Source organism: Callithrix jacchus, chromosome X (assembly GCF_049354715.1).
Source record: "Callithrix jacchus isolate 240 chromosome X, calJac240_pri, whole genome shotgun sequence".
NCBI classification, from domain to species: domain Eukaryota; kingdom Metazoa; phylum Chordata; class Mammalia; order Primates; family Cebidae; genus Callithrix; species Callithrix jacchus.
In genome coordinates, this window is record NC_133524.1 from 104,058,272 (window position 1) to 104,078,389 (window position 20,118).

Here is a 20,118-nt window from a genome sequence, read left to right on the forward strand (position 1 = left end):
CAAGGCCCTCCTCTTGTCTTATTTCTCCACTTTATCTTGCCACGGCCTCTCTTCTCCTCTCCCTCTTTGCTCTGCCTGGTCCCCTTTCCTGCTCAGTTGTCTTCCTCTCTTGCCTCTGTCTTTCCCTTCATTCTTCATCTCTCCCTTTCTGGCTCAGTCAATCTCTAAATGTCTCTGCCTCCATCAGAAATAGTTGGTGTGGTACATGGAGGGTAGAGGCTGGGGTACCCAGGGCTCTTTGGTGTGACATGACAACTCCTTCAAGCTCCTATGAATATTTCATTGCTCCAGTTCCCCCTCACTGCCTCTGCCAGTGACAGGTGAGTGGGGGCTAAAACACAAGGATCTCCCCACTAATTCTGCCACAGCTCAGTGGCAGCAGCTTCAGACCTTGTGACCCACAGTGCCATATGGCATCAGACTCACATCTGGTACAGGCCTCACATCTGTCACTGGGCTGGCAGCCCCAGCAGGGAGGGTTTAGGAGTGTGTCTGGACCTATTAGACAATACGTCTGAATCTATTGACTGTGTAGCTCCTAGAGGGAGGAGAGGACAGGGGAGGTACAGCTGTATAGAGGGTCCTATGCAGCATCCTCTCAGAAGCATTATGAGGTTGGTCTTTTGCAAGGTGACTCCAGGATTCAAGGTGTTTGTGAAAGGAAAGATGACCTTGGTCTCTCCACCTGCTCCCTCCTGACCTGCTAAAATGGGCGACAGGTGTCTCCATTCCAGCCCACTGGGGAAAAGCAACTATTTGGACAATGAGAAAAAGAATCCAGACAATGCCAGGTTTTCTAGAAGAAAATCAATCCAGACAAGGTTTTCTAGAAGATGCCTCTCCAAGCTCACCTGAAGAGGAAGTTGCAGAGCTGTGAAGACCTGGAAGGGAAATAGAGAGGAAGCCCTAGGAAAGTAACCAAATCATCTACCCAGAGACTCTCAGAGTGGGAAGCACTACTCAAAGTCATCCTGCCCATCCTCCTGCCTCTTGGCATTCTGAAACGATAGTTTTCTACCCGTAAAAAAATTCCTTCCCTGAGAAGGAATAGCTGTTGGATTTCCCACCGTCACTCCCCTAAAAAGGCTGGAGCCATGCCATGTCCCATTCCTTCTTAGCTTGTAGCCCTCCCTGTACTGTTTCTTTGACTACATTCTTTCCCTGACTTTGTCTTTGGACAGAGATGTTGAAGGGTTTCTCCCATGGGCCAGACTTCCCATCCAGAAACGTGCCTTTCACAGGCTGAGACACAAGGAATAGGCATTTGATGATAAATTGCATGCAATGGCCAGAGGATTCTGATCTGTATGCCTCAAATTCACTTCTATTCATGCATTGTTTGATTTAGAAAATACTAAACACTTCCTGTGTGCCAGGATCATACCAAGTGGAGGAGATATACTGTTGAACAAAAAAGACAGAGTTCCTACTCTCATAGAGTTTACAGCCAAATAATCACAAAAATGAATATATAACTACAAATCGTGATGAGTATGAGTCCCAAGAAGGAAATGAACGTGTTGCAATAGTAGAGAATAACCAAGGTAAAGTTTCCAGGGAAAGCCTGTGAGGAGGTGATATTTAAGTGGAGACTTAAAAGATAAGTTCAGCCATATGAATAATGGGAAAAGAGGTTTCCAGGAAAAAGGAATATCAAGTGGGAATGCCTTAAGGTGGCAAAGATCTTGGTGTGTTGAGAAACTAAAAGGAGGCCAGCGGGTGTAATGACACACACCTGTAGTCCCAACTACTCAGGAAGATAAAGTGGGAGGATGGCTTGAGCCCAGGGATGGAGGCTATAGTGAGCTGTGATCACAACACTACACTCCAGCCTGGGCAACACAGGGAGACCCTGTCTCAAAAAAATAAAAAATTTTAAAAAACAGAAAAACAATTATGGATCCAAGTTACTGTTCAAATAAGCCACCATTCTTCTTCAAGTATGTATATGTTAAAATCCGATTTTCAGCACATAAGCTTTCCTTCCTCCACTTGTAGAGAAAACAAAATAAAGCTTTATAGTGATTAATTTAAAAAAAAAAAAAGGAGGCCAGGAAGGCCAGATTGTAGTAGTTAAGAGGAAGAATAGCATGGGTTGGGGGTTGGCAGGGAGGGCAGAAAGAAATCATGCTTGGCCTGTGGGCCACACAAAAGGACTTTGGATCTTATGTGCTTGCAGTAGGAAATGTCTGAAGGGTTTTAAGCAGGGGAGTGACAGGATCTGATCTGGACTTTTTGCAATATCTGTAGAGACCAGACTTTGAAGGGGGCAGCAACTCACAGGAGAGATGACAGTAACTTGAACTGGGCGACAGCCATGGAGAGGCAGAGAGCCATCAGATCCTGGATGGGTTTGTTTGTTTGTTTTGAGACAGAGTCTTGTTCTCCATGCAGGCATGGAGAATTGAGTCCATCGAGGAATGAGGTATTCTGTCACCCAGGCTGGAGTGCAGTGGCGGAATCTCAGCTCACTGCAACCTCTGCCTTCTAGGTTCAAGTGATTCTCCTGCCTCAGCCTCCCAAGTAGCTGGGATTACAGGCGTGTGTCACCACACCTGGCTAATTTTTGTATTTTCAGTAGAGACAGGGTTTTACCATGTTGGCCAGGCTGGTCTCAAACTTCTGACCTCAGGTGAACTGCCAACTTCAGCCTCTCAAAGGTCTGGGATCACAGGTGTGAGCCACCGCACCAGGCCTTGGATGGGTTTTTAATTGACAGCTGACAATGCATATACAATACTGAGGGACTGGGTGAGGAGGTAAGGGAAAGGGAGACACAGGCCTCAAGAATGACTCTTAGATTTCTGGCTTAGGTAATTGAAGAGATGATGGTGCCATGTGCTGAGATGAGGAAGGCTGAGAGAAACCGAGGCTTGAGGGGGAATATAAATCAAGAGTTCAGTTTTGGACATAAGTTTGAGATTCCTGTGAGGCATAAAAGTAGAGATGTCAGAGTATATGAATTTCAGAGCTCACAGAGGAGGATGCAAATTTTTGGGAGTTGTCTGAATATAGATTGAATTTAAAACCAGGGAACTGGATGAGATCACCTTAGGTAAAAGAGTAGAGAGAGACTAGAAGGCCTGGAACTGAGTTGCAAGGAACCCTAATATCTAGTGATTAAATAGGGAAGGAGAAGCCCACAAAAGAGACTAAGAAAAAGTGGCCAGAGAGATAGGAGGACAGTTTGGAGGTAGTCTTAGAAGCCAAGAGAGGAGAATGTTTCAGCAAGGATGGAGTGGCCAACTGTCTACAGCTATTGAGAAGCTGAGTACGTGAGGAATGAGAGATGACCATGGAGGCCATTGGGGACCTTAACAAGAGCAACTCTGCAGAGTGACAGATGTGGAAGCCAGAGGATAGTGGTTCAGGGAGCAAATAAGAGTGAAGAAGTGTTGTGTCCTTAATGTAGAGGCCAGTAAAAAGAAAAAAAAGAGAGATGAAGTGGAGACATATGTGTAGAAAACGTTTTTGAAGAATTTTGTTGCCACGGGGACCAGGAAAATGGCACAGACACTGCAAGGGAATTGTGGAGTAGAGGGAGGTAGATTTTGTTTATTTTCTTAAGGATGGATGACTTCCATCAACACACTGGCATGATTCTGGAGTGGTGGAGAGTTTGGTAATTTAGGGAGGAGAATAAATGCCCAAAGGAGTAAAATCCTTGAGAAGATGAGAGGGGATGGTACCAGAACATAAGGAGATTTGCCGTGATAGAAGAAAAGAAACATTTTGAATTTTAATAGGGAAAAATAAAACATTAGTACAGATGTAGATGGCATGGTGTATAGATTTGGTGGTGGTAAGTTGAAGGAGCTCTCATCTGATGGCTTCTGTTTTCACAGTAGTCTATGGGATGAGGTAATCAGCTGAGACTTCTTGGGGAAAATGAGAAAGTAAAGAAGATGGAGGATAGAGGAAGAGCTATGAAATAGTCATTTTAGAGAGAGAGAAAGTGATGATCATGGCGGGGCATGGTGGCTCATGCCTGTAATCCCAGCACTTTGGGAGGCTGAGGCAGGCAGATCACCTGAGGTTAGGAGTTCGAGAGCAGCCTGGCCAATATGGCAAAACCCTGTCTCTACTAAAAAAAAAAAACACAAAAAATAGCCAGGCGTGGTGGCGGGTGTCTGTAATCCCAGCTACTCAGGAGGCTGAGGCAGAAGAACTGCTTGAACCCAGTAGGCAGAGGTTGCAGTGAGCCAAGATTGCACCATTGCACTCCAGCCTGGACATCAAAAGCAAAAGTTCAACAAAAAAAAAAGAAAAGAAAGGAAGGGAGGGAGGGAGGGAGGGAGGGAGGGAGGGAGGGAGGGAGGGAGGGAGGGAGGGAGGGAAGGAAAGAAGGAAGGAAGGAAGGAAGGAAGGAAGGAAGGAAGGAAGGAAGGAAGGAAGGAAGGAAGGAAGGAAGGAAGGAAAGAAAGGACCAGACAATACTGAGAGCTTATACTCATGCACACCAGCCTAGGCATCAAAAGTGAAACTTCATCAAAAAAAAGGAAGGAAGGAAGGACGGATGGACCAGACAGCATTGAAAACCTATACCCATGGATTTTAAAGTAGAATCCAGCTACCTAGTTGTGTGATTTTTCTCCAGCATCCTTGAGCTACTTGGATGTAGGCATGGAGAATTGAGTTCATCACGGAATTAGGTATAGCACATGCGGAGGAAGTAAGGAAGTCAAAGGTGTTTCCAAGGGAATGATCGTAGTGATAGACTAGGAACTCTAAGCTGGACTTGAAGAGAAGTGAAAATAAAAGCGAACTTGAAGGAAAGAAAAAAGGTGAATAAGTAGGAGAAAGTGCTTACAGATAGGCAGCATCTCTGAAAAGGTGACATTTAAGCTGAGACCTGAAGGATGAAGAGCCAGCCCTGTGAAATATGAGGGAAAAGAGTTCCAGGAAAAGGAAATATCAAGTGGGAAGTGAATAGGTGATCATGATGCATTCAGATGCTTCCTGCAGTGGGGGGAGCCTTGTGGAGGTAAACTGACAGGATGGATGGTGTCATAAAGAATGGGATATCAGGCATTTAGATTTTGGGGGTAGTGCAATATCTGATGTTGACTCAAAGTCCAAATAGGTGATGATGGTGTGAGTTAAGTGGAAGAAGCAATATTTAGAGGCCCCCTTGTCACCATGTGGATGTTGAATTCACCAATAATGATATCAAGAGTTGGAGAGGGCATACCCATTAGGAAGGCTATTATAAAAACAAATGAAAAACACAGAAAATAATGAGTATTGGAACGTTGGCCAGGTTGTGGAGAAATTGGAACATTCGTGTATTGCTGGTGGGAACATAAATGATACAGCTGCTGTGGAAAACAATATGATGATTCCTCAAAAAGTAAAACATAGAATTTCCTTATGATTCATCAGTTCCACTTCTGGGTATGTACCCAAAAGAAGACAGGGGCTGCAACAGACATTCGTACACCCATGTTCATAGCTACATTGTTCACAACAACCAAAAGGTAGAATAAAATGTGGTACGTACATACAATGGACTATTAGTCTTTAAAGGAAGGAAATTCTGACACATGCAGCAACATGGATGAACCTTGAAGACATTATACTAAGCGAAATATGCTAGTCACAAAAGGACAGATTTGTATGATTCCTCTTATATGAGATTCCCACAGTAATCAAATTCATAGAGACAGAAAGTAGAATTGTGGCTTCCATGGGTTGGGGGTGGGAGAGGGAATGAGGGGTTACTATTTAATGGGTACAGAGTTTCAGTTTTGAAAGATGAAAGAGTTCTGGAGATGGATGGTGGTGATGGTCACATAGTAATGTGACTGTACTTAATGCCATAAAACTGTACTTTCAAAAATGCTAGGCTGGGCACGGTGGTTCATATTTGTAATCCTGACACTTTGGGAGGCTGAGGTGGGTGGATTCCTTAAGCCCAAGAGTTCAAGACCAGCCTGGGCAATATAGCAAATCCCCATCTCTACAAAAGATACAAAAAAAAAAAAGGCAAGGTGGCACATGCCTGTGGTCCCAGCTACTTAGGTGTCTGAAGTGGGATTGCTTCAGCCTGGGAGATGGAGGCTGCAGTGAGCTGTGATTCTGCCACTGCACTCCAGCCTGGGTGACAGAGTGAGACCTTGTCTCAATAAATAAATAAAATGGTTAAAATGGGAACTTTTGTGTTACAGATATTTTATCATGATTTTTTTAAGGAGTGGGAGGGAATGATCACATGTGACTAGGATCTAAAGTCCTCAGTGAATATGGGACTGACTCAGGAAATCTGTAGATAACTATGAGGAGAAAGAGAGTGGTAGACGTGGGAGGCAGCACGTTCCTCAAAGGTACAGGATATTTTGCAGAAAGGAGGAGTAATGGCCTGGAGGCAGCATTGGGAAGCAAGGAGGACACCTATCTCACCTGCAGGTCCCAGAGGACTTGAGTTTTGCAAGAGAAAAACAAAAAACCCCAGCTTCCATTTGAGAGGGCTGGTGGGTAAGTGGTGCCCTTAGGAATACACAAGTCTCAATTGGGAGAGAAGGTAAAGAACACTTTCAGAGACTAAATTGAGGCTATAGGAGAGTTTGCTGTTGATTGAGAGTTCCAGTGCACACACTAGAAGGGTTTGATAGGGAGGAGAAAAGTGGGATAAGAGTGTAAACAGACTACTGTGGGTAAGAGGGTCAGTGTTCTAAGGACCAGAGTCAAGTAGACTTCTTTCTGGTGATGAATGAAGTAAACAGGAAAGCAAGGCATTATGGGATGATCTCACATATGAGAGGATGGGTTTAGAGACACGTAGAAAGCCAGTCCTGGGTCTGGAGTCTCTGATAGGTCAGCTGCCAGGGGTGGGGAGGGGCTTCAAGGGAGGCTGCTCTTACAGACAGAATTGAAGCCGCCTTCAGTTCACTTAGGGAAGAGTAGTCTGCTGAATCCTCTCACCAAGCCTGTCTCATTGCCTTCTAGAAAACTACTTTAGGCTGGGTGCAGTGGCTCATGCCTGAAATCCCAGCACTTTAGGAGGCTGAGGTGGGCAGATCACTTGAGTCCAGGAGTTCAAGACCAGCCTAGCTAACATGGCAAAACTGTGTCTCTACAAAAAATACAAAAAAAAAAAAATTAGCTGTGCATTTTGGCGTGCACCTGTAGTCCCAGCTCCTAGGGAGGCTGAGATGGGAGGATCATCTGATCCCAGGAAGTCAAGGCTGCAGTGAGACGTGATGGTTCCACTGGGCAATGGGAGTGAGACCCTGTCTTAAAAACAAAACAACAGCAACAACAACAAAAACCCCTACTTTATCTAAAGGTTCTTGCCACAAATTGTGGAAGATGATTGGCCTTGGAGTTAGGCAGACCTGGGTTCACATTTCGATGCCACACAATATATAAAGGGGTATATCCGTCAGCAAATTACTTAGTCTCTCTTCCCAAATCTCAGTTTCCTTCTCTGTAAAATGGACATAATATCACTTAGCCCATGAGGTTATTGTGAAAATGGAGTGACATAATTTGTGGAGAGCACCTGGAGCATAGGAAGTCCTCGATAAATGGCAGCTGATACTGTTTTCTGCACTGTCTTCTTTTTCAGCATTTTTCTCGCCTTACTGTCAGATGTCACTGTCCTCAGGCTATCCTTTTGCTGACCACACTCTTCAGCTGGACTTAAACAGTGCCCCCTCTTTCAGATCTTCTCTCTACTTTTCCTCAGTGCAACCATATCTGTCTTATTTCTTGTCAGTTTAGAACCCTCCTTGTTCTCTCCTGGGGTAAATCTGACTCAACCAGCAAGTCCTTTGTTTGAATCAATTTATGTGTCCACAAAAGATAACATTTGTGTTTTAACCCGGGCCTTCAATGCCATAACCCAGAGGAATAAAAGCACCTCGGCTCTCCTACCTGACTGTAGCTCTTCCGTTGTCTAAAAATAGCATTCTTTTCAGTCCTGGCTTTTCAAAGTGTGGTCTGTGGACCAGCAGCATGTGCACGACCCTGGAATTTGTTAGTCTCAGACCTTGCTCCAGATCTACTGCATCAGAATCATTTTAGCAATACTTCCAAGTGATTTGTATGTACTTTAAAGTTTGAGCAGCACTACTAGAATAAGGAGCAGCTAGCTGAAATAACAAACAAGGGCTCCTTTATAGGAAGAAGTGTTTGTGCCCAGGCTGCTTACAAAAGGGCACCCAGAGCAGATACTTTACAGCGCTCGGGACGGGCTGCCATCTCTGCCACCGGGGAATATGGCATCTCACGGGGGCCCAGCTGCTCGCCTGCCATGCTGGATCTCTAGAGCTTCCAGGAGAGTCAGGCTTCTGTTACCGAAATCAGAGGGCTAATTGGCCCCACATGGTTCCAAATCCTGCCAGTCTTGAGGGGAGTGACAAGACTCCCCAAGGAGCCAACCAAATGTAAAGAAAAAGGAGCCAAAGGCAAAGAGAGCTAGAGAACTGAAAACGGATGTCTGGAAATTTAGCGTTACATTTCCATCTTCCTGCATGAAAGCACAAGTGGGGAGAGCATCAGCTTAGAATCATTCCATCTTCTTCTCGGTTCATTTGTCCTTTAGCCACATCCTGCCTAGCAACAGTTGTTAGCATGAGCTTGAGCTACCAGTTCCTCTTTGGACAGTGATGGAGGGATCAGTTTAGCCCACGGAGGAATCAGGGCATCCAGAGGCAGCCAGGTTGTCTGGTAGTTGGGTCAGGGAAAGAGCTGCCGGAAAAATGAGTGGACAGAGTGCATTGTGGGGCTGTCTCCTAGAGGCAAGGAGTTGGGGGAAGGGCTTCGGCTGTGTGAAGCAGGTGAAGTTTATCTCTGGCTCCCTTTCTCTGCTCCTCCAGCCACCCCGCTTAACCTTCCTAAGTGCTTCTGTAGCCATGATCTCATTTCATTCTCCCAACAACGTGGAGTGAACAGGCTCAGAGACAGGTTAATTATGATGTGGGTTGAGCGTTCAGGCTGGGCTAGGACATAGAGTGCTGCTGACTGTGGGGTTGGGGCAGCTTGCAATGGAGACTCTGGATAGCCAGAGGGCCCTGAACCCTGTGTGGGAGCAGGTATGGGGTGCTGCGATTGTGGGTCCTAGCATACAGATGTGGTCCCAGCTGGGCCACTAATGTACTTAGCCACTATGGATCTGTGCCTCTTCATCTCCTACCTAGAAGCCTGGGATGGAGGAGAGACAGTCATCTACCCTATTTGGCAGGACAGAGGAGACAATGGATGTGAAAGCACCTTTTCTCAAAAGAAGTAATGGGTGTCAAAAGGAAAAGAACTGCACAAAGATAAAATGTTTTTATCATTAGGCAGAAGAGAAAGGCTAGGCCTCTACCCAGGTCGCTGAACAGAGAGGGCAAGCCTGGCGCAGGGTGAGGGGATACCTTTGGGGACTTTGGTAAGAAGGGGAGAGAATTAAGGCATTGCATACTTTGGGGCAAACAGCAGAAGCAAATACCAGGCCTCAGAAACAAAGCTGGTGGGGTGAGGGGATAAGCTTTGGCTGCTTCACAATTTTGTTCAGGGGTGCCCTGTTTGAGGGAACCAGAAGCCAAACATCTCTCAAAGTCAAATTGCCTGTTTTCCCCAGGAGGATAGTCATGTGACCCATGGACAGCTGAGCTCCTGTCATCCATCACTGCTTGCCTTCAGTGTCATTCCCAAGTCTCCAGGCACTTAGCAAATTTCAGAGGGACTGAGCTACAGACACTAAAAGAGGCAAACCCCAGGAGGGAAGGAATAACTTCCGTTTGAATTGTAAAATGATCTACTGGTCTGTTAAGGAGGTGTTTTTCCCCTGTCCCAAGATGCCTGGAAATGGTGCGAGGAAAGGGCTACTTGAAGAATTGAAGACAGTAAAGGGCAGTTAGTCCAGCTCAGTTAGGGACAACCCAGGGATGAATGTGCTCCAGCCACAATTGCAGACATGCCTGTGGTTATGAACCACTTGGCTGGGCTTCCTGCAGGAAGATGGAATGCACCTATAGACGGAGTTTGGTTTTTGTCTCTCTCCGCAACTCTGCCCTTTCTTGGCCTGTGAGTACAATCCCTACTTCGTCCATGGAGCCATCTCCAGGTTCTCCACTCCCTCCTCTGAACACTCAAGTTGGAACTTAGTTATAGACCTCATCTACCAGTCTCAGATAGCACTGTAATTCTCTTGTTCAGTATACTCACTTGTCTTTTCTCCCCCAGCTAGACTGAAAGCTCTTTGAGGGCAGAGACCTGTCACTTCTCCTGTGTCCCCCAGAGCACTAGACTCCCTGAGTAGGCACTCGATAAATACTTGTTGATTAATTATGAGTCAAAAGAAGAAAGCAAAACACTTCTGTCACAAAACACTGTTCGCTTACTGATTCCTCTGGCTCCAGGAGTGCCCATTTTCTTCAGAAGTGATAGTACCTCAAGGCCCAATGGAAACTAAAGTGTCTTCTGCTTCAAAGAAAGGAAAAAGGAGCAAATGGGAGGCTGCAGTGGCAGGGATCAAGGTGGAGCACTGAGCTTAGGACGGTGTCCTGAGTGCTTCCGCAGCACACCTGAGTCCGTCTTCCTTGCCGGAGCTCCTGCTCCCCATGCCACAGTTTGTACAGCCTTTCCTGGCTGATGCCCATGTCAGAAATGAGCTGGTGCCATCCCAAGAAGTCCTTTTAGTGCCAACAAGTTCAGGTGGCAGGAAGCAAAGGGCTCATTTCCCAAATAGCCCTAGGAGTGAGACAAGACAGCAGCTGCAGGAAGATGCTCTCTGGCTCCCTTCAAGGACAAGCTTCTGCCTGCCACCAGGAGCCAAACTGAAAGAGGCACCAGCCTATAGCCAGCTTCAGAGGGTCCCTATCCCAGGAGGGTGCCTGTCCAGGACACTAATCAGACACGTTCCAGCTTCGGAGTGTCTTTCCATTGAAAAGTGACCATTTACCTTAGTGGTGTGAGAGGGAAGGAGCAAGTTTCTGAATTCGCCTTCTAGAGGCTTGACCTCTTCCTAGCATCCCCTTCCACCTCCCTAAGGGGCGACAGACAGACTCCAAGCCAGCGTGAGGTGCAGCCAGAGAGATCTTATATGATAGCGACAACTTCAAGATTCTTTGCCAGGCTATGAATTTCTTTTTTATACAATTATTCTAAATCTTTTCCCCTTCCCCTATAAATAGTCCTAAAGCTTCTCTCTAATTACTGAAACTGTGTCCTGTTAAACAACCTAAATGCTTGAAACCATTTGCTACTGATGAATTTGATATTCTCAGCTAATTAAGAATGGCATTGCTCTTGTCCAAGTGTGGTGGCTCACGCCTGTAATCCCAGCACTTTAGGAGGCTGAGGCGGGCCTGAGGTCAGGAGTTCGAGACCAGCCTGGCCAACAAGGTGAAACCCCATCTCTACTAAAAATACCAAAATTATCCAGGCATGGTGGCATCTGTCTGTAGTCCCAGCTACTCTCCTGGAGACTGAGGCAGGAGAATCGCTTGAATCTGGGAAATGTAGGTTGCAGTGAGCTGAGATCGTGCCACTACACTCCAGCCTGGGCAACAGAGCAAGACTCCATTAAAAAAAAAAAAAAAAGAATCGCATTGCCCTCAGAGTGTCAAAACCTTCTACTTATTTTTACAAACCTTATACTAGCTTATTAATTAGCTCCTGGCCCTGGCCCTGGCCCTCTGTATCTTGTTCTGAAGGGCTCTGCCTTGAACCATAGTTTTAGCAAACATACTTACTGAGGCTAGAAAACTTAAGCCCATCTATAGAGAACGCCTAAGTCTGGGGCTGTAGTGATGCCAGATGAGCGAGCTAAGGCTCTGGGTCACTTGGCCCCGGCCCTCTCTCCTCTATCTCTATATGCCCTGCCCTTCCCCTTGACCATTCATTCCTCCTTTTACCTCCTTCCCTGTCCTTGGCAACCAGTGCCATCACAGGCCTCGATGTCTCTACACTTGAATACTATACTCAAACCCGTTCTTGCCTGCAGTATGCCTCCCCTGGCCCTTGATGGAGAATTTATGAAGCTCTTCTGGAATCCCTACGTTTTAGTCACTTAAGTTGTGGGCATTGGGAGAACAATGCATAATCTCTCCCCCGTGTTAGGTCAGTGATTTCTCTTCTCCCAGCTCCTCTGGGCTTTCAGGTATGCTGGCAGCCCCAAGATGCAGCTCCCTTCTGGCCTACAGGAACTCTTTTCCAGTTGTTTCATTAACTGAAAGACATTGGCATTATGGACAAATGTGGTCCCAGACATTAGCACATTTATTTATATATGCTGCCTAAATCATTTATTTTTTAATACATCCTAAAATATATTCAACATTAAAATTGCATCAGTGTGGGCTGGTTGTGGTGGTTCTCGCCTATAATTCCAGCACTTTGGGAGGCTGAGGTGAGAGGATCACTTGAGACCAGGAGTTCGAGACCAGCCTGGCCAATATGGCGAAACCCCACCTCTACTAAAAATACAAAAATTTGCTGGGCATGGTGACACACACCTGCAGTTCCAGCTACTTGGGAGGCTGAGGCAGGAGAATCACTTGAACCCAGGGGGCAGAGGTTGTGGTGAGCTGAGATTGTGCCACTGCACTCCAGCCTGGGTGACAGAGTGAGACTTCATCTCAAAAAAAATGCATCAAGGCTTCATGAAGATGCTCCATCTTCTGGAACAGCTTCACATTTCTTCTGCCACTTACTTGTCTGTCTTGTGGTCTCTTCCTGCAAAGTTTTGGTTTTCTTCAGGGAGTTAATAGCTAAGTCAATGGAGGACACCAGTTAACTTCTGCAGAATGTTTGCACTGGTTTCCTTCCGGAGTCCCAGTATCTGAGAGGAAGGGTCTGACTCTAATTTCAGGCTCATGACATCAGTTTCTTCTATTGGCTCTAGCCCTGAAGACAGTTTCTAGATTTCTCTTTCTCCAGTCTGAAATACGAGGCATTCATCATCTCTACTAATTCCAGAGGATGTAGGAAGCTAAGCTGTAAACTTCTGGGTGCCAGGGCCAGAACCCTAACCGGCATCTCTCCCAGCTGGTTCTGAGGCTTAGTTCCCTGTGCATCTTGTTTTGCTCCCATCTTCCCTTTTCCCCAGTCATGTGATGCAGGAAGAGAGCGCAAATGATATGGAATGTGAGCAGCTACCAGCAGAGATACTGCGACAAGTGACCATTCACCGAGACCCTATATATGGCTTTGGCTTCGTGGCTGGCAGTGAGAGGCCTGTGGTGGTTCGATCTGTGAGGCCAGGTAGGTGTCCCTCAGAGTGTGTCCCTAGCCCTGATTCCTGTCTCCCAATACATACATATCTTCCCAAAAAGCAGAGCTTCCAAGTCTTCTACCTGTGTTGCTGAAGAATTCATGAAGAATGGTTGAAGACTTGCCAAACAGTAACTGTGTGAGGGAGCTGGCCTTTTAAGACTGATAGACACAAACCATTGAGGCTGTTAGGAGCCCTAGAAAAAGGCTGCAGTTGATTGTCTAATAGTGTCTGGGTCTTAATAAAGCTTCCCTTTGCATCGAACATTCATAAAAGAGCCATAATGCCTTGCAAAACAAAGTACCTATTCTATTTAATTCAACAAGTATTTCTAGATTGCCTACTCTAAGCCTAGCAATGTTGTAGGGAAGTACAATACACAGTTCCTGTTCTCAAGAATCTAACTATCAGGCTGTGGAGACATGTACATGAAATAGGTCCGCCATTGAAGACCAGAATCAAGATGCAGACCACAGGTGGGATAGGAGAGGAAAGGATAATGAAATCTCTGAATGGCTGAGTGGCAGTACCAAACATCCACCGCTGATTAAGTATCTATTATGTACTTTGCATCATCTTGTTTAATAGTCACAGCCACCCCTGCAAGGTAAATCAGTAAAATCATTTCCCATTTTGCAAACGAGAAACTGAGGCATAATGAAAGAGAAATGACTTGTCCAGGGTCACTCAGCTATAAAGCAGCAGAGCCAAGGTTTGCACCTGGGCCTGTTTGAGCCATGCAGGGGAAGTAGGGCCTGAAAGGGACCATGTGGAATGAAACAAGCAAAGCCCCACCTAAGTTATGAAGCCCTTCCATCATGACTGAAATGGAAAAAGGCTAAAGTACTGTTTTATTTTGAATCTGCTAGGCATTGACAAAAAAGACAGACGGAATGGAGCTTTATTCCTGACTTGCTGGGCCTGAGGCTTTAGATGTTTACAACAGTTTCCCGCTCAGTCAAGAGGAGCAGCCAGAGTACAAACTGGTCTTGCAGAAATTTGATGAATTTTGCAATCCTCCAAGGAAAAGAAAAAGATTTTTGTAAGCTCTCTCTCTTCAACTAGAGGGCACAGAGGGGAAAAAAAGCACACATACACAACAACAATTTAGTACAGGAGTCCGTGGCTGACCTAAGGCTCCAGAGTCAGTCATGCAGTTTGGCAAAAAGGTTTTGAATCTCTGATCAGAAATCAAATTCATCCTGGGAAAGAGGGACCAGCTGACACTTAGTAATAGACCACCAGGAGCCCCTACTTTAACTTCAAATGAGACAGAATTTGCAGAGCTGAAGAAAGCCCCCAGGCCTAAAGGAGGTCAACTGCCAAAGGTACAACGATGAAGAAGGAGAATAGAAGCCCCAGGCAAGAACCACAGAAAGCCATGGGGCTGGCATGTGCAGCCCTATAAAAGCCCTTGAAAAGGCTGATCCGTATTACTACTTCTGGCCCAGGTGGCTCCTGAATGCACAGGACTTGCTTGGTTCTTTACTTAAGGCCATAATAAAGACAAAAAAAGCATCCTACAGAGGAGCAATTACGGTTGATCAAGTCAACAAACCATTTGTGAAAGCAGCGGTAGACTGATGTTGCCAGTGCCATCAAAGGGCCAAGGCTCATAAAGGTGGTTGAGGTCCATGAGGACCTCTCCTGTTAGATGGAAGAAAGGGAGGGGAGGGAAAGGAGGAAGAAGATAGAGTGGCCTCCACCTAAGAGACTGGCATTTTTGGCAGAGGTAGATAGAAGGAATGAATGAGTTGAAGGAATTGTCCCTCGGATGGTATAACTACCAATTATCCAATACTTAGCAACATCAATCAGCTGTTTTACGTGCTATATATTTATCATCTCATTCATCTTCCCAACATTACTATGATATAAATATACTGTTATTTTTCCATTTTATGGATGAGGTAAGAGAGAATCAGAGAGATTAAATGTCTTGTCCAAGGTCACACAACCGGTGAATTGCAGATTCAGATTAAAGTCCATGTCTGTCTGGCTGTAAAGAGCATGCTCTTCACCACCATACTCTGCTCCTGAAGCTAGTGTACTGTCAGGGGATTCGGCCTAGTGTGTTTAGGGAAACTGCTGCTCGAGCAGTGAATCCTGCTGCCTGTGCTGGCATAGCCATCCTCAGCATCCTCAATATGTCACTTGAGCACAGCTCAATGGCACTAAAGTGTAGAACCTACTGTGCTGTGCTCAAGTGACATATTTGCTTTGTATGCTCACATTTTTGGAATTTGGGCAGCACCCTTCTTTGGAGCAAGAGGGAGAAGTTGGGATCTGGCCCTTCAAGTGAACAAGAGTCAAGGCGGGTTTGATAGTGGGTCGTGTCACTGAATATTTCTTTCAAATTTGAGTCAGGCTGGATCTGACTTCTCATTCTCCCCAAGTCTCTGAGAAGCTTTTCTCCAAGAAGATCTTTGCTAAACATCGGAGGTAGCACACCCTTGTGGTACCCCTCCACCCTCACCCTTTGCCCCAGTCAAGAAGGTACGGCCCTTATATAGGTCTGCTTTCTTAACCTTGCAGTAGAAATGGGAAGGGGAAGTGGGCACGACAGCTCACGCCTGTAATCCCAGCACTTTAGGAGGCTGAAGTGGGCAGATCACCTGAGGTCAGGAGTTCAAGACCACCCTGGCCAACATGGCCAAGTTCCGTCTCTACTAAAAATACAAAAATTAGCTGGGTGTGGTGGAGTGCACCTGTCATCCCAGCTACTCAGGAGGCTGAGGTAGGAGAATCTATTGAACCCAGGAAGGGGAGGTTGCAGTGAGCTGAGATTGCATGAGATCACACCACTGCACTCCAGCCTGGACAGCAGAGTGAGACTCCATAAATGAAAGAAAGAAAGAAAGAAAGAAAGAAAGAAAGAAAGAAAGAGAGAGAGAGAGAGAGAGAGAGAGAGAGAGAGAGAGAGAGAGAGAGAGAGAAAGAAAGAAAGAAAGAAAGAAAGAAAGAAAGAAAGAAAGAAAGAAAGAAAGAAAGAAAGGAAAAGAAAGAAATGGGAAGGAGAGAAAACAAATATCTAACTGCCCAATGGCATGTGCTTTGTTCCCCTCATTTATTGGACAGTGACATTTCTCAGTGTTGAAAAAAAATAACCCTTTAGGTTTTTTTCCCTCTGTCTTCAGACAAGTCAATGCCTAAGTCCTTCCAGACCAGTAAGTATGAATAATATTCAAGTAAGAAGATCCTTCCCCCTCCTCCTGTCACCTGACCACCTCCAGTAGTCTAGAAGTCATTCCTTGTGCCTAAGCAAGTCCCTTCTGTGAGATGGAAATCTGTGTTCCTTGTTAAGAAGCAAGCCAGTAAAACATGTATTGACCTCAGTTGAGTTTGGGACCTTTTGCTACCGAACCATGCCCAGATAAAGTGTTTTCATCCCACTTATCTTTCTGGAGCTCCCAAAAGCCCACCTGGTCCTAGAACCCCTCCCTTGCCTTCAAAGGTAGACTTAGCATTTTGTGTTTGGAACAGCACCCTCTAACCAGCTCTAGAGGGCTTTGGAATGCTCCCTCCTGAAGTCCAGAGCACGTCTTCCTTGGCATGGAGCTAAATGAGGTTCACTCCATTCTCTGTCTTCATTCCTCTGCCCTCCATCTGCTTATAGGCAGCAGCAGTAGCAGCAGCAGCAGCAGCAGCAGCAGAGAGCTCGAATAGCACCCCTTACACCACCACTGCTCAGCCTGCACCATCTCCAGGCCTCAGCACCCACTTCAGCTTCTGCAGTCACAGGGGACTTTCCCAGACCTGGACTTTCCCAGCAGTAGCCCTAAGTCCTCACACTTCTCTCCTCTCCTTTGCAGGAGGCCCCTCTGAGAACAAGCTCCTGGCTGGTGACCAGATTGTGGCTATTAATGAGGAAGATGTGAGTGAAGCCCCCAGGGAGAGGCTCATAGAACTTATCAGGTAACAGGAGCCTCTTGGCAGGAGCTGATCAGTATCCGTACCCCTGTCTCACCAGTGACATGGGGCTACCACTGTCCCCCCTCATTCTGAGAGCAGAATCCTTCCAGGCAGAGAAGCCCTAGACAGGGTTCCTGAACTTCTGGGGCCAGCTATAGGGTCAGCAGGAGCCCTCACACACGCTGGCTTCGCAATGATGTGAACAAACACGAAGAACTCCCTGCTGGAATCTCACCTCCACCTCCCTCCACACGAGGAATCTCCTCATCCCAGCCCCTTTGTTTTTGTCCTGTGGGACAGACCAAGTGACAGATGAGAATCAAGCCATTAAAAGAACATGCTAGACATGCACAGTGCAAGCAAGACATCAACCAACTCCCTCTCTCCAGAAGAAAATCAGAATCCCTGGCCAGTGGGTTGAGGAAAAGGACCTCCCAGTGTGGATACTGCCTGTAGTGTTTGTGGCCCCTTAATACCCTCCCCAGATGGCAGCAGATGACAAAGAAAGGGAATGTTGTGGGATCACTGTTCTATGTAAATGCAGAGTAATCACATCATCTTTACCCATCCCTTACACACATTACACACACATATACACACACACACCACACACTATACACACTCTCCTACCCCACATTCACACCACATACACACACCCTGGTGTAGATTTGTTGAATATGAATTAGAGAATAAGAGGTAGAAGCTCTTAATTCCATAGGCCAACCTCAGTTTGGGGGAGCTTGCCTATTTCACTCCAAATGGAACCATGTATGTGCTTGCTCATTCTCTCTCTCTCCTTTCCTCTCTCCCTTTCTCACCCTCTCTCATCCCCTTGCATAGTCTGTCTTCATCTCTACCTTCATTTCCTTCAGCTCCTTCTGGTTCAGAGTGTTTTCATCCTACTCATCTTTCTGGGGCTCCCAAAAGCCCACCTGGTCACAGAGCTCCTCCCTTGCCTTCAAAGGCAGACATAGTGTTCTGTGTATGAAACAGCACCCTCTAACTAGCTCTGGAGAGCTGTGGAACACTCCCTCCTCAAGTCCAGAGCATGTCCTTCTTGGCATGCTCCCTCCAGCTCAATACCTTGAAATGTGTCTGATCCCTAATGATCTTTACTTTGTCTCTTCTCCAAGTTCAGTTGTCTATTGCATTTCCCTACCCTCCACCCTCTGCTACCACACCAATATAGGGTGAGTTATTTCTATCCTATTAGGGCATGTTGGGGTTTTTTTCAGTCTTGTCCCTTGGAAGTCACTGCTTTGCTTTTAGTGGCTATCTTTGCACTCTAGAACAAGGTAGGCTGATATTGTGAGGGGCTCCAGAGCTCCTTCGGGGTTAAAGCAGAGCACACTCTTGATAACCTTGGGAGCCAATGGGTATTCATTCATTCAATCAATCAACCAATATTTATTATTGTCCTCGATGCACCAGGCACTGAAGATACAGCAGTGAGTGAGACAAAGATCACTGGCTCATCGGAGTTTACATTTTAGTGAAAGGAGGCATATCATAAGCAGAAAAGCTGATAAGTAGTTGTGCAACATATCAGAAGTTGATAAATGTTAAGAATAGAGAAAAGGTGACATTTGAAAAAAGACTTGAAGGAGGAGAAGGTATTGGAGACAGAACAGCCAGTGCAAAGACCCTAAGGTCAGGAGTGTGTGTGGCACAATTGTGGAACAGGGGAGAAGCCAGTAGGACTGGAGTTGGTAAGGAAAGAGGACAGTTGTAGAAAATAGGTCCAGATAATGGATAACCACTGAAGCCATCATAAGGACTGTGGCTTTGTTCTAAATGAAATGGGGAGACATGGAAGGGGCTGGAGGAGACGAGTCACATAATCCAATGTATGTTATTCCCCTTCCCTGGTCAAGACGAAAGATTTCCTGTAGTGTTTTTCCTGGAACACAGCTCTTTACTTCTGGGAACTTCTCAGACCCTGAGACTGATTAATCCCTGTGGTTTGCCTCACCAAATGTGGGAAATGTTCAAAGTCCTTGAGCTGCAGGCCTTGGCATTTCTTGAATACCCAGAATCAAGGGCAGCTTGACTCTACTTCTTAAATAACTTTGTTCACATAAACGTTTGAAAAGGGCCAACAAGGAGAGGGGAAGCTCCTTCAAGGCAAACTATTTCCATTTCTTTTAGTTCTTTTAAAGGATTATGTATTCCTGGGAGAGAATTTTCATACCTCATAGCCTCTTTGATCATTGGCATAATTCTTGCCTCAAGAGTTTCATATTCTTCATTCTTTTGAATATTTGCTATCTGGAGAGTTTTGGCTTCCATCTGTTGCTCCTTGGCTCTCTTTTTTGGTCCCTCAATTGAAACAAATCTGCTGAGTATGAGTCATGGTGACCAAATGACCTCCTTTGGGTTTTTCCTTTGAATTTCTCCTCTCACTTAAATACCAAATTACTAACAATTATTGTACATGGTTCCCAGGACTCTCTGACTTTGAGTTCCACAATGTAGGCTTTTAGTTTTCCTTGAGAATTTTCTAGTCTACAGATAAAATTGCGACTAAGGTTTGGAGATTTCTACAGAGAGTACGTGAGAAGGAATATGAAAAGAAGACCTAAAAAATGACAACCCCAGAGGTAATGGTAATACCGTCTTCGGATGCCTTTGTGATGTAATATGGATGGCTTGTGTCAGCCTCCACAAATGATGGCACACAAAGTTTCCATGCAGATGCTCAGATTGCCCTCTGTCCTAATCCATATACCTGAATGCAGCCAGGGGAAAATTCTGGTGTTGCTTCTTGTAGTAGATGAATACCTAGTGCATGATACACTACTCTCCTGTTCCCTCTTTTCTCTGTAGGAGCGCTAAGGAATTCATCGTTCTTACAGTTCTGCACACTCATCAGGTGAGTGAGCCTCTTTGCCATTGCCCTTCCTCCTGACTGAGAAGAGATGACATTTCCATATTGGAAAGCAACAGTGATGGGGTTGGGGGTTCAGAGACTACAGCCAACATATGAGACAAGGATTTAGGAGTGA

At 45.8% G+C, this 20,118-nt stretch overlaps 1 protein-coding gene across 9 annotated transcripts in view; it reads left to right on the top strand.

Moving 5' to 3' along the window:
- Window positions 1-20,118, top strand: part of FRMPD3 (FERM and PDZ domain containing 3) — a 148,387-nt gene that overhangs the window by 61,541 nt on the left and 66,728 nt on the right. For 2 of the 9 annotated variants that reach the window (XM_035288125.3, XM_078362992.1), the window contains 3 exons: window positions 13,037-13,191; window positions 17,014-17,116; window positions 19,940-19,985. The exons of 3 other annotated variants lie outside the window; for them this stretch is intronic. In XM_035288125.3, the coding sequence (XP_035144016.3) occupies window positions 13,044-13,191; window positions 17,014-17,116; window positions 19,940-19,985 (297 nt within the window). In that variant the 5' untranslated portion in view covers window positions 13,037-13,043. The remainder of the gene's footprint in view (window positions 1-13,036; window positions 13,192-17,013; window positions 17,117-19,939; window positions 19,986-20,118) is intronic. 4 more of the 9 variants (XM_078362997.1, XM_078362998.1, XM_078362993.1 and 1 more) reach the window with 3 other exon arrangements.